Below are 15,065 nucleotides of genomic sequence, written 5' to 3' on the forward strand. Positions count from 1 at the left end.
CCTTGCAATTTCCTATGGTTGATAACTATTTTTTTTAATGAATCATTATGAAGAAGATTTGTCTAAAAATTACGACACGTGACTTAATCTTTCCATGCATAATCAAAGGTGTACTACAATAATCTTGACTTTGTAATGATAGTCATTAGTTGTTCTAGATTTGTTACTTTGCAATGCACAAAAGCAACTTGCTAAAAATGCATAGACACCTTATGTTCTTTTTCGTTTATTCCATTGAAAAATACAAATGACCAATCTTCAATCGTGAGTTACTTCTTTTAAAAATAACCAATGTATTTCATTTGCATCAAACTAGGTGGACTTGACAAGCATAAGTGCATCCTAATTCCATGAATTAACCATGCATAATTACAATACTTCGACGTAAAACAAAAATAGTAAGAAAACCTGGACTTGTGGGTTCGGTGAAATATTCACATGAATATTAGGAGATGATCCTCCTGTAGTTGCACCTTGTGACTTTTTAGGGGCCATCATGAATTCGACCTCCGGTTAGCCTTCGCAGATTTGAATTACTTGCCTTGGTTTGCAGCCTTATGATCTTTGGCCATCTCCTTCGTATGCGCAATTCCCTTTGAGATACAGCTCCTTGACAGAAGTACCGACTTGCGGAATTTGGCTTTGGAAGGCCTTAGGGTTCTTGTGAAGGCCCTTGCGGCAACGGAGGCTTAAGAGCTATTCTTCTCCTTGAAATTCCAAGGGAAAAAGGGGTAGGAACATACTTATGTGGAATCCAGTGGGGAGGGGGTCTAAGGAAGCCCTCTTCGTTTCCACAAAGACCCAAGGGTAAGGATGGGCTTATGGGGGGATCTAGTGAGAAGGGAGTTTATAGGCTTTCTCCTCTTCTTTTCAAATCCCAAACTAGGGATGATTGGTGGGAAGGGCTTTGTAGCTGCCTCTCCTTCAAAGTTCTGGAAAGGGCTTATTGGGGAACTAATGGAAAGGCCTTATAGGCTTCCTCTTCGAAGCTCGGGGGAAAAAATGACCTTTTTGAGAATTCAATGGAAGGGGGGCTTAAATCCCAGCGTAAAATGGACTTTATGGGGGATCCAATGGGAAGGGGGCTTAGAGAAGCTCCCTTGGAAGCTTCAGGGGGGGTGCTGAACCTGCGTGGAAAAGGAAAAGCCCATAGTGGAAGAGAAGGGATGGCGTCCAGCAACAGGCGGCGTGTGAGGATGGCAGCTGATGTCCAATGGGGGCACGCACGGCGGCTGGCGGCTTGAACAGGCGGCGACCTCTACTCTCTCTCCGCGACGGCCTCTTGCAGTGACACAACCTCTCTCTTCCTCCTACACGTCATTACTTCCCCCCAAAGGGGGGTTTTTATAGTCCTGGGGGAGAGGGGACCTCCCCCCCACGTGGTACCTTGCATGGCCCTCTCCCCCCCACCTCCTCATGTTACCCTTACTAGCCCATCCCCTTCCTTCAGCCACGCGTCGGCTGGGGAAGGTAAACATTTTTTTTTTGCAATAATTCCACCTTTAACCCCTTAACCTCTTCCCAAGAGGGAGTTCTCCTGCGATTTTGAACCCTAGTCCTGGTTTGCAAATGCAGAGGTCATGATTCCTCACGTACGGTTTACAGGTTGCATTGTTGGTAACTCCAATGCCGGAAACAACCTTTGCATGAGTTTCACATGGGGTGTGGAAAGTTGGACTACTAATATTTTTCAAACGGAAATATTACATTTTTAGTTCTTGTTATTGTTGATTTTGCAACCCTAACTACATTTTTTTCCTTACCCATAAAGAATCAACGTTGCATGCTAACTACACTTGTATTTATATTTCATAGCACAATATTAAGTTTTTTAACTTGTGTTTAACTCAAATCGATTTTTGGGGGTCATTAAGCCCTTCCTTAATAGCAACACTGAACCCTTTTCATTGGCAATCCATACTAACAAGTATGATTTTTGCATTTAGGAACCAACTTTGTGCTTGACACACTCATGATTTTAATTATGTGGTAATTATGGCTCTACCACATTTGGGATGGTAGCCACCCTAGTTCAAAAGTAATTCACATACATATCATTGCATATAATTCTTTATCATGAAGGGTTTATTATCATTTTGCACTTGATATACGTGTGTACTTACATCACATCCAAAATTGTGCACCCTAGTAGTTAGAATCATTGGCTCCTTATGAAGTGACTCATGCACCAATTGTGGACATTCAAGAAAAAATATAGTATTTTGTCCAACTTCTTTCTTTATCCCACCCTATGTGTTAATGTTAATGCACAACCACAAAACCGCAGTCTTCCTTACCTAAGGCAACAACAAATAGCACTGCTGTCCATTCAAGGAGCAAGGACTCTAAGGGTTGAAATCAATATGTCAAGCACACCTAAGCCTTTTGCCTCTATAATACTTACCCTAGCAACCCTCTTATGCATTTTATAGATGAATTGTATGATGAGGAGGAATGTACAGGTCCTTACGTAACATATGATCAAGAGGATAACATAGTCCTTATGAACCATCATCTTGTTCCAATCATATTCCAATACTTTATATTGAAAATCTATTAAATCACTATCGCTAAATTATTACCAAAAACTAGTAATTATTGAATTAATACAAATTACAACCTAATGTAACTACACTATTGCTACCAAATCACACTAAAACCAATACACTATTATTACTAGTTACTACTTAACACTAAAATTAATTACAATTTTATATTTGAGCAATGATCCATGATTGTTTAAAAAATATATTTGATGCTCTTTGATATTCACAAAAAATACCTTCAAAACAGGGCATTTTCTCATAATAGTCCTCTCGTTGTGAGCTATCACGTGGCATGTTTGAGTTATGATGATAATGTATAGCAAATCCTAGGGATTTTGATGTAATTCAAGTGATAGGTACTTTCAATCTGAAGAGTTCCTCAACTTTCTTACTATCAAAAACCAAATAATTTATTTTTATCTATATGTTCCACAGATACACATTTTTATTACAAGTCCAGGCCACAAGGGGGAGGCAATGGCAGTGTGAGCAATGTCAAACCTAGCATAATTTTCCATCACAATAGACATCACTTTGCTAGCACATCAAGAGACCACTTGTGAAGGTCCTCTCTGATCTTGGCCACATACGTACTATCGAACCATGTCCTCCTTAACTGCAATGAGCAAAGGCTAATGCATCTAAGCAAGGCAAGCTACAAATCCAAAAATATCTATAAAAAGTAAAGTTATGCATACCCAGTTCCTTGTTGGCTTCCCCACCACACCACCATCAATAAAGGCCTTCATGTATGCCATCACATAAAGTCCACAATCAATCGCATTTGTTTGACGGGGGGCCTGCAAATGAAACCATAAGACGATAGGTTAGTGAAAAGTAAAGCACCAGACAATGTTAATGAGGTTTATGCAAATGAGTTTTATGCCACGCTCTAGTTGCAAGACCTTTATATGGACTAGCTTCATCTCATCAATGGCAAATAATGTCTTGAAACACTCTGGGTCTAGACATCGCTTTGACAAGGTAGTGATGGCCCTGGCACGCAGACATATTAGAGAAAATATTCATCCATGACAATAATGCACGCTATGTGGATGTGTATAGGGTTGAAGGTACCTCTTCATGGTTTGCAGACACTCCATGGCATCCCTGCATTCCAACGAGTGAAGGTACATGATGACATCTCGATCGCTGGGTAGTCAATCCACTCTTTTGACACATGGATTATGAACCACGTATAGGCTCCAATGCCCTTTGCAATTGAGACATATTTTAACATTGCCAACCCTGAATACTTATGAAACCAACCGAGCCATGTGCAAGCAAGTGGAAGATACAAGCCCTAAGCTCATACATAGCCAATTGAGTCATGTGAACGTAAAAGCACATTGCAACCCTTAAGAAACACAAAATTATTTCAATCACATGAGCCATGGATGCAATTAGATCACGTAAAACTAGAATGCATAGCATCAATGCGTACCTTAAGACCATTGGTAAGAAGATAAATATTGCTCGCATAGGGTCAACGCCATCAAAGTAGTTATGTAATGCCACATCCTTGTCCTTTTCCTCAATCATGTTCAGAAATGGATACCAATGAGAATCAACGAAGTAAACATCGAAAACATGCTGTCTTGGAAGCATGTACTCCATCCAACTATGAAAGGAAACATCATTTACTAACATAAACTTTCAAAGCCTAAAGCCAAAAACATTACAGTATGCCTAAACCCTTACTTACATGGCAAATAAATTCATGGTCTTGGTACTCGCCTCTTCTGCACTCACCAATGCAGCTATCAAGCGACTGCCAATGTCCACGCAAAGCTTCGACACACAAGCTACAAACTCACTGCACACACCACAATCCAACCTGAAATGCAAAAAAACCAAAACTGATTACAAAACAACAAACGGATGCCATTGTAAGCAACACACCTACTAGGTACACACCTTGAAGTGGCGCTCTTTTGCCCCCTTGTCTTTGCGGGGGGTCCATCCATGATCACATCAATGGTACTACCCCCGATCGTGAACACACAATTGGGGGGGGGTCTCATCGGCTCGAGAGGGGAAGAGACAGTGATAGGGAAGGGTCGTGGTGACAAGAGGCATGCTATGTACTGCTTTCTCTCACCCTGCAATGCCATGTGTTATATTTTCATAACACAATGCAACCAATAAAATGCAACATGATCCCAACAAGCATTAGACCATTTCGAAATAATAAGCAACACATTTCACCACTAACTTGCGATCCAACATCCTCAATAGCGCAGGGGGACCCATCCTCGGGTAAGCCATCCAAATCTGTCTCAGAGTGATGTTCCACCATTTGCAACTCACGATGAGGACTGATGGCATTACCCTCACCGTGAGTCGCCTCCTCAGTCTAAACCTATGCCCTCTCCTGTGTGCGAGGCCGTCTCTGAGGCAGGGAAATTATTCACAAATGCACATATGTGAGAAGAGGTTATATCCAGGGTTTCAACAAAACATTACACTATTCATACGAGAAAAAAGAGACTAGACACTATTCATGCGAGAAAAAAAGAGACAATCCATATTACATAATCCATGTGAGACAATCCAAATAAGTTTTTTTTTTAAATCACAATACTCATGAAAGAGAAAGAGATTAGATACTTACATGTGCTCCATACCCCTTGGCAATATGCATTTTCGTGCGCTGGATGCGATGCTCTCTCTTCGAATCGTATTTGACCAATGCGCATCTCACAAATGCCTGAACGTACTCCTCATGTGTCATGATGCGCTCTGTCTCCTCCAATAGGTCCCACAACTGCTGGGCTTGGGCATACTAGACTCTCTCATACTTTCTCCTAGCCATCTCTAGCTTCCTCTCTACATCGCCAAACCGTGCCTCTGTCTTCTATTGCCATACACCAACAGTGGTGCGGGCATGTGATGTATTAATCAGGCGACCTGTCTTCTTATGGGGAATGTCTCACTCAATGCTATGCTCAACTCTCAGATGCTCAACCATCCATGCCCTCCTCACAATGTTGATGTGGCGCTTTGGGCACAAGATATTTGCATGGCATTGGCGGGCTATAGTGCCGTCAGGTAGAGCAATGTCCACATAGGGTGCATGACCCTAAATACACACACCTGTGTAGTGAGTGCCACTTCTATCTTACACCATGAGAATTCTATAAAAAAAGAAAATCACACTTTCATAGCATCTGCTCAATAAGCATGCTCTTACCGAGGGGTTGGAGAGGTCACATCGTCATGTGTCTCGGATACAATGTCCCCGTGAGAATCTCTACGCCCCCGACGGCAAGATGATGAAACCTGAAAAGAACACAAATTGAAATGCTTGTCATGGAAACAATCTAGAGAAACTACTATATACAATCCATATTCCAAAAGAAACAAGGAAACTTACCCTCTTCTTCACACGCATGGTTGAAGTACCCACGGAGGACTGCACATGCTGTCGAAGGGTTTGGAAACCAATGTCGCAACTTCAGAAGTCCTTGATAATTTCAGGCTAGAAGATCAAGCAAGAAAAATGAAGTCAAATCTGTTATAATTTCAGGACACCCTGCATTCTTTTGAGCATTTAAAAGGGACTCCACCCTCTTGTTCAGCTCCATAGTTGCTTTAATAAAGTCTACAAGAACAAAAGGAGAGTTGCTTTTTCCACAAGTTTTAATTACAGTGGCTCGATGGATCAATCTCTGAATTGTCAATGATCTCTTATGAATTCAATCCTTCTTGTTTATCACAAACATCCTCATAAGGTCACAAATCTGATTCCTCAATCATAGACTGTTTAAGTTTCTATGGGTATGTGATACAAGATCTGACTTGATGCTACTGTCTTCACTATCATAGATACAAGGCTTTGCATGAAGAAAGAAAGGAAACAACCTAATCAATTCCCAATTTTTGCAAGAGTATGGATATCCAAAGAAAAAGTGATTATGAAAGTATTCTTTGTCATTCAGATATGCTAAGACTCAATCAATGAAGACAGATTTGGATTTCTCTTCAGATTGCTGAACATCATTTTTAAGGTGCTCCAAGAGATCATCAAAATCAATGCTTCCACATGTTTCTGATGCATTTAGAACAGCAGTGGTGTGGTGTTGCTTTCAACTGTTCACTGGTGATCCTCGCCTTGCAACATTCCAAGATCCCTGTAGCAGAAATTGTTCGTAGACCTCACAAGGAATCGCAGTCCTCAGATGTCTTCTTCAATGTAACAACTGTTCATGTTGTTTACGCTTGCTGGGTATAGTCATTGCCATGATTTCTCTGTGTGTGTTCCTGCGTTTTCCCGAGACAGACACCGGCTCCGGAAGCAGGCCGCTTGCTGAGGGGAATTTGGAGGTAGACGGATATGGAAGTTTAGACACAGCAGCAAGAGAACGCTATCAGATATCAGTTTTTAGTTGTTTTTCATTTCGATTTGAGCCATCGAGAAAGCTCCCAGACATTGGCAATTTGCGTGGGCGGTGGCGTGTGCAGTATCGTTCCCTCCAGAATCAGATCATCATTCTGATTCTGATTCTGATTCCGAGTAGCAGAGCCAGTTGGAGTAGGGGAAGGAGATGACAGGGAAAAGAAGGGCAAAACCGCGTGTTCCGAGCTCCGTCAAAGCGATCGTCCCCGATGCCCGAATGGCTTTGCATGAAATGGCCTTCTAGCAAGATCAAAGACCACTCCTCTCAGCTTCTTCGTCGAATCGTGCCAGGAGGATGTCACAAGGACGACCCTATACGATGGGAATGCGGCCAGCAGGCGACCCCCTGATTCTTTGCAGCTCTTATTTACTGAATGAAGCTCCTTGGTGTGTCTATCGGCGATGGCGGAATCGAGCAAAAAAAAAAGGTCTGCTGAAGGTTTTCCAGGAATTAAAGAGAACCTGTGTGTGTGTGTCCCCACTCGACTAAATTGACGCTGGCGATCAGCAGCAGCTCACTATGATGATGCACTGGATGAAAATCATCCAGGACGGCATCCTCCTCCCACAGTCGATCTTCTCCCAGTCCAGGATTCCCCCTAATTTCCCATTTTCAGCGTAATTCTCCCCTCTCCAGCCGCAGAGTATCGTCCATTTCTTTTCTCTGTTTTCGTCATCGTCTCCTTTTCGGGCTCTCCCTTTTTGCTTTTCCCTCCAGATTTTTCCGCGCTCCCAAAAACGGCCTCCCCTTCTACCAGAAAACCCCCCTTTTTCAGAAAAGCAGTAGATACTTATTTTAGCTATTTTAGTCATCACAGAGTGCAAAGACTCCTGAAGTGCTTTCGGGCACCATAGCTATTGCAGCCAAACATGAACCCTTAAATCTGAACATTTAACATAAAACACTGATCCTTGAGCATGGCTCTGATATAATGCACCATTGTCAACTGAATCTGACAACATCCACCATCCTTCCTGATTTTTCAGCTCACCAAGAAATTTCTCACAGTCACCACTGCTCTCATTATCCTCAGAAACAGAAGAAATATATGCCTCTAATTTGCCAACGTTCTTTGCTTCTGCTGCTGACGGTTTTTCTTCCCCATTGTCCAGCAATGTACTTATGTGAGAGGACAACTCTTCTTTATCCCTGCCTGTATTAATTTGTGTAGAGCTATCTTGAAGGTTTAGTGGCAAACCGAGGACAGGTACAAGTAATTGCATTGTATTCCCACTAGGAGGGATTGAATATTCTATCTTCCCATGAGATACTGGACTTGCATAACTGTTATTTGACTTTAAGCAGTTACAATCCTTGCTCACAGATCCTCCACCACTCTGTTCACCAAGTCCTGCATTCATCACTTGGCATCTTACATCTGCTCCACATTTTCACAATCTGCTGGTGAAGCACCTTCCATAACACCTTTGCCACCAATAAGGATAAGATTGTCCTGCTGCTACCCCATGCATGTATATTCTTTGTCACAGCTGAGATCACACAGGCAGATTTTAAACCTTTCAGCAAAGCAGCACTCAAAATCTCCTCAGACCGCATCCTCTTCACATCTGACCTATCAGTCTGCCCTTCTCCACTTTACTACCCACGCAAAACAAAACTGTAAACACAACAACTAAATATGTACAAAGTAACAAATGTCACACACACAACCTTTGGTGGATTTCACACCTCGAATGCGCAGCAACACGACAACGCGATGAGGTTTGACTCCTCGTGCGCGGAGCCATACAAACAACCTGCCAAGCAATCAATGCACATTTGAAAAACTATGTTGTGAATGAGGATTGGGTACCCTATTAGGTTGCTCAAACTACCATTTATACTAGAGACCAAGAACGTGTTGAATGTAAAGCAATGTGAAAGAAGCAGATCATACTCAATTTTCAAAAAACAAACAATGTGTAAGAAGGTATCAAATTCACTTTCCACTACGTGTGCATCTCACATTATTGAACAACGAACAAAACCAAAATAAAAATCTGCATTTAGTCACATTTAAAAGAAAGGTTGATAAATGTTTTATACAACCTTTAAGAGGTTACAAAATTCTCATGTTTCAAATTACTTACAGTGTAAGACAAGTTTCAAGTTACCTTCAATAGAAATATGAAATTTGAAATTACTATCAGTGCAAAAGAAAGTTTCAAAACATTTTCTAGTGGTATTGTTTTTGTAAGAATGGTCCAGTGACACATGTATACACTCAAAGTTGTTCATGTTCCTATAGAAAAGCGAACATCTTGTTGAGCATTGGCAAGCTAGATGATGGAAAAAGGATGCAATAAGAGGAGGTGGAACCTCAATTGGCATCTTGGAAACAAATGCTCCAAAGCATAGGCTCACATTATAGGCAATTCATCAATATTTTAAGGAAGAAAGATAAAGTAATTCTTTGATGTTGTTCACAAGTTGAGAAAATGTTTAAGAGGATGTAGACTACAAATAAGAAACTTGTGTTTATCATGTTTGCAATCAAAACACCACTTATAATTTCTTACTAGATGGAATAAGTCTTTATAAAGGAAGGGATTTTTGAACATAAATGGTCAAACTTTGAAACTTTGCTCAAGCAAGATTGTTTTGAGATACTTCATTGTCAAACTCTAGATATTGACTTGTTGGTGTGTTTTGTGTATATGCCATATCTTAATAGTTGCAATTGTCGATAAATAATGCACTCTTGGTATATGTATCAAGAATTGAATTTTGTGCTTGTTCATTTCATGTGTTACACGTGGAGCTAATTTGTAGGAAGTTTGCAATTGGATGTAGAAACTTTAAACATCTCCAAAGAAGTGCCTTGAGGGAGAAGTTAAACATAACAAATGTTTTGCCATATGGTTCCCTATGAAGCTCCATCTAGTTAAACACATAGAATTGGTCCACATAGGATAATTCTAGATGATTCCGAATGGAAGCAAGTGTTAGTGATTTTTATGTTTAGTTAAGTCATCAATTTCAAGCTATACGTATACAGAGGCTAGTGCAACTCTAGAAAGTGGTACTAAAAATATATTTAAGATTTTGAAGCACTTTGGCTAGCAACCTAGTTATTGATTTCAAAAATAGTAATTTTTTGAGGGTATGTTCCTATTACAAAGAATTTTTTACAATTAATTCTAAAATTTCAAGACCTTGAATTATGGATAACATCATTAGAAAATATCAACACGAAATCCCTCCTTCCTAAGATCTTACTCCAACACCACATCAAACTTCTCCAACACAATCCATTGGAAGTTGTCAAAGTACTTCAAGAGCAAAAACATCAAAATCAAGTATCACAATCCAAGAACACCCACACTGCTTGCATCCTTTGAAACATCTTTGATGCACAACAAGCCAAGAAGGGCTAGAAAATTAGTCATAAGTCTTAATCAAGTTTTTTATTTAACTAAGAAAAGAATGAAAATTTTATTTTAGCTTGGTTGAGCCAATAAGATGATCGTTTTGACAAAGAATCTTTTCCCAAAAGGATAACTACTTAAAGCTTCACTTTGGTAAACATTCTTTGTCATAGCTTTGACTATCCTACCACTTGGCACAAATTTCAAGAAAAAGGTAAAGAAACATTCCTTCTCAGTTTCACCTTGATGCTATTGTGATTGGCTAAATCTAGCATCCAAGCAAAGCTCAACGATCTTAAACCTTCTTCTTTTGACTATTGTTACCTCTTATGCCATGATGTAGAAAATGAAATTCAAACCATTGCACAGCTCATCCAAAGTGAACAACCAAATAATCAAGCTTCACAACACCCCAATGTAGGTTACATCATCACAACACTAAAAAGGAACCCAATGTGGGCAATACCCCAATGTAAGTAACAACAAAACATAGAAAGATCCCAACTTCACGAGGCTATCAAGCCAATGTAGACAAGACCCAAACTCCGCTAATGATGGACATTGAGGCGGTGCGATCGGGCCAAGGATATCAAGCCAAGGCTTGCTTCTTTAGGATTCCCTATAGCACTTGATCCTTGACTAGTCAAGGCACTAATACTTAAGATCACTCAAGCCCTCAATAGCTAAAGTCTACAAACATGACTTGACTTGTTGATCACAATGGACCTCTCAAGAGCCTAAAGCCAACCCCTTAAGACTATCTTCTTGACTCTCGACTACTTGAGGATTTGATAGGATTACTCAAGTTGGACTTAATAGCCAAGCCTTGACCAATTGATCTGTTGATTGCTCAAGATTTGAGATATATCCTAAGATTCGTGCCAATTTAGAAGTGTTTTACACCATGACTTGAGATCCACTCAACTAGTCAAATTGAGTTACCCAATCTGACTAATTACACTTGGGGAATCAATCAACTGTACTATGTACCATTCAGACAGAGAGCACTCAAGAGAGCTCTTGACTCAAGACCCCACACCTAGCTTGGCCCACCATTTTAAGTTTGTAGGACTTGACTAGAACACCCTCTGAGCACTCAATTGCTCAAGAGAAACTATTACTTGACCAATGCTATTACCTAAAGTGAGAACCTTCTATGCTCAATCCCTTGACTAAGCAAAAAGTTCTTTCTCAAGTAAAGAGAACTTGAGCCTATTAAGACCCTTCACACCAAACAATCAGGCAGAGACTCTCAAGTCCCTCTTAAGCTCTAAGCTCAACCAACCAATGTAGGATTCCACTTGATAAACTTAAAATCCATTGAGTAGACTTGGACTTGAGAGAACCAAGCTACACACTTAGCCATTCCCAAGCCAACCCTTAAGACTGGACCCATTGTTTAAGCATTGGAGTAAAACCTCAACTTAATAACTCCATAGTTGAGTTTAAGCACCAATTGACCTCAAAGTGAATCCCTCAACTCAATTCTTAAGCTTGTGTCTGAGTTAACCCAAATAGACTAAAGCACTCAAGTGACATATATTTGGGTACACTCGAAACAATAAATGCAGTGTAAACAAAAGTTTTGAGCAGAGAATCAAAACTTGAGTGTAAAACTGGGGGCCGTGAAAGAGAGTAGAATCATTGTAGGAGTGTGTGTGTGTGCATGTCTTCACTTGTTTTCATTAAGAAGAAAGCCTATTTGAGCATGAGATCATAGTTAGGTTCCAAATTTTAGTTGTTGTGATGACTGAACTAGAAGACCCTACAACCACAATAGACATCTAAGGGAAGACCCATGATGCTATAAAAGGAACCTGCTGCACATGAGGACATGAAAACCCAAAGACCAATAAAGGTTGAACCTTGTAAGCTTAAAATAACCTCACATATAATTGGTAATAACAACAAATAATGACAATTCAAATCGTTATTGGCCAAGTTGGCCAAGCACCTGTGCAATTAGACAAGAGAATATGCTAGAGACACTTTGTCTACCACCATGTCACTACAGTAGGGAACTAGACCTCCATAATGGAGAAGGAACAATCACTAAAGGACATGCCAAAAGACTTTAGCAAAACGCTAGAGGTAGGTTTTGAGCCACTATAGGAAAGGATACTTGTGAGCTAATAGACATATCCTACATTAATGACAAGATGAACCCCATGATAGAAGAAACAATAATACGAGATGCTAGTAGCATAGAGCAAGTAGACCTTAAAAAAGATCACGGACTTGACTCTAGAAGCCCAACATGAGAAGGAGAACATCCAATGAGAGACAGATAACATCATGAGGCTACTTTTGAATGCATAGCTTACATGAGGCTACTATTAAATGCATGGATTATAGGACATATAATGATAGAAATGCTTGGCTTATAAGGCATCTAATGACTAACTCTCACACTAATTCTTCCCAATCTAGTGCAAAGAAAGTTTCTTGGTGACACTAATGCCCTCTAGGTCAAGACCTAGATAGCCAACATGTTGCTTGTAGGTCTAGGTGTCATACCAAGCAAGGTTCCCTTAATTGCTAAGTGAATAGAGAAGTTTAGATCATGGATAACTTTTATAGCTTTATAGAGAAATTTGAGCACATCTATGAGGCCAACAATCTCATCTCAAACATGAAGAGGGTGTAAGCCTTTGGACTATGCTTAGGAAATAACTAAGATTCCCCACTTCTCACTCCCCTCAAGGACATGTTCATCATGCAATCTAAAGAAGTTGGGATAACCTCATGGTATGGCTCATGAACATAGCACATCAAGAGCTAGATAACATGAGAGACAATGTCTCTAAGGTCCAGAGCAAACGAATTCCAACCACAAAGTGACCTAATCCTAAGGCCCTCGCTAAAGCCTTCGTGAAGGGCATACATGACAAGTTGATCTATTAGCCATGGCTAGCAATTCCACCTTGGATGGGAACAACCTTAATGCAATTCTAGATGAGGCCATGCATATTGAGGACTTATAGTGCAAGAGAAACCACACCAAAAGAGATAGGGTAGGGAAATACATGGCATCCACTAGAAGTGACTTAAGGATTAGCATCACCTAAGTATTTCTTGCCACCTTCATGAAGTAGTGCCAAAGATAGCCAAGCTCACTAAAGCCCTAAACTAGCCACAACCCTATTTCCAGAACATCTAATGGCACTTACCATACCCAAATCAATACATTGCAAATACATACCAATTGCCTAATAGGGCATTGTACTACCCTAGACCTCCATAGTTGGCCTTGCTAGCTCCCATAGAGCAAAATATTGCTACACAAAGGGCAAAAATCAATCCTCTACATATCCCACAACCACCCTCTAATATCATCAATCTTACAAGCAAGGTGCTAGTCCACTATGTGGAAGAGAAAATGGAAGAGAAAGAGCATACAAGCCCTCAAAGATAACATAGTCCTCATAGACTACAAACCCGCTCCCATTATGATGCTAGGGCAAGAAAGAGGAAGGGCTCTAGTGTAGCCTAAGGACCCTACTGAATGCTAGAACTATGGGCAATGAGGGAATGTGTCCTCTAGATGCCTATAGAAACTAGAACCATGAAATGATAGTCAAGTAAGCCAATGAACCCTAAATGTAGCATAACTCATATGTACTTTAACTATCCCAAGCAAAACGTTAGTAGTAGCAAAGCCATCATCTCATTAAGAAGTGGGTGCCACAGGGCTATCAAACATTGAATCACTATCCCAACTAAAACACAAACATGATATACAAGGGTTAACCTTCCAACTGGTAGAACAAGGGAGGAGTCTAACACAAGGAGAGCAACAACTTAGTCAAAAAAGTAAAAAACCCAATTGGCTCTAGTCCAATGACGTAAAGCCCAACCTCATTGCCACATTGGTTTCAAGTAGCATGTCAATCCCATTAGGGTTGTTATCATGAAATAGTCCAAATCTCTGGAAGGCTAGAACACCTATTTGATACACCGTTCAAACCATCCACGATGTCTAGAGCACCTATATTGGACCTTTGTTTTGGCTATAGTCCTATAGATGCTAAGAAAAACCTAATACTAAGACATGATCGCTACCAACTATACATATGGTATATGTGGATTACATGCCAATAACCACCCCTTGCCTCAAAGATGTCACATTACATGGACCATTTTCTAATATTTGTAGCACATGGTTCATTTAAGAGAGATGGGAAGATAGACATATACATGGCATATGAGACATGAGTAGCCATCGATCAGCTAAAATTCTGCTAGAGATCAAGACAAGAGAGTAGCTTGCATTCCTAGAGTCAAGACACCTTTTGCTTGAGGCTATGGTACTAGGAGGAGATCAAGAGCAAGTTGCATCTTTATTGCATATATTCATGTGCATGATGAGTGAGATTAAATTTTGAATTAAAGATTAAGAAATACATATTTATCAAATAATAGACTAAGCAAAAAGGAAATCACTATTAGAAACATGTCATTGGTGTTTCGTCAAAGTGAGGAGGGATACCATGTTTTATGGGATGAGAGCATTAGCTTTCTTTAATGCCTCCTGTATATTGTTTATGATGGTCATTGATGGTATGTGAAGCAATAAATGATGACAAGCTCTTATTGATTTGTACAAAACATGAATGTAGATGGAGAGTGAACAATGTACATTAAAACAAGATTCGATTAACATGCATTACAATCAAGACATTCATGGGCATTGTTGACATGGAAACCTTCAAAGCGATCATCAAGAAACAATCATCTCAACAAACCAAGCA

At 40.2% G+C, this 15,065-nt stretch overlaps 1 protein-coding gene across 1 annotated transcript; it reads right to left on the reverse strand.

The window, feature by feature from the left end:
- Positions 1-2,763: 2,763 nt before the first annotated feature.
- Positions 2,764-7,604, reverse strand: LOC148017623 (uncharacterized). Its single transcript, XM_087662773.1, has 10 exons — positions 5,923-7,604; positions 5,740-5,828; positions 5,161-5,628; positions 4,762-4,938; positions 4,464-4,648; positions 3,991-4,383; positions 3,624-3,759; positions 3,452-3,542; positions 3,245-3,346; positions 2,764-3,162 (listed from the first exon to the last, which is right to left on the reverse strand). Exons 7-10 carry the CDS (start codon positions 3,680-3,682, stop codon positions 3,076-3,078), a joined length of 339 nt encoding a protein of 112 aa, XP_087518899.1. The 5' UTR covers positions 3,683-3,759; positions 3,991-4,383; positions 4,464-4,648; positions 4,762-4,938; positions 5,161-5,628; positions 5,740-5,828; positions 5,923-7,604; the 3' UTR covers positions 2,764-3,075.
- Positions 7,605-15,065: the final 7,461 nt, after the last annotated feature.

The sequence above is a fragment of the Lygodium microphyllum genome, chromosome 22, assembly GCF_053477565.2.
Source record: "Lygodium microphyllum isolate KBCC chromosome 22, Lygodium_microphyllum_v1.1.10, whole genome shotgun sequence".
Lineage (NCBI taxonomy): Eukaryota > Viridiplantae > Streptophyta > Polypodiopsida > Schizaeales > Lygodiaceae > Lygodium > Lygodium microphyllum.

Bases quoted from the DNA above. Each gene is read 5' to 3' on its own strand.
- LOC148017623 (XM_087662773.1), bottom strand. From the start codon at position 3,682: ATGTACCTTCACTCGTTGGAATGCAGGGATGCCATGGAGTGTCTGCAA. The intron at 3,347-3,451 runs GTCTTGCAACTA...TTTCATTTGCAG, and splicing joins TGAAGCTAGTCCATATAAAG to GCCCCCCGTCAAACAAATGC. The intron at 3,163-3,244 runs GTATGCATAACT...TGCTCATTGCAG, and splicing joins GGAAGCCAACAAGGAACTGG to TTAAGGAGGACATGGTTCGA.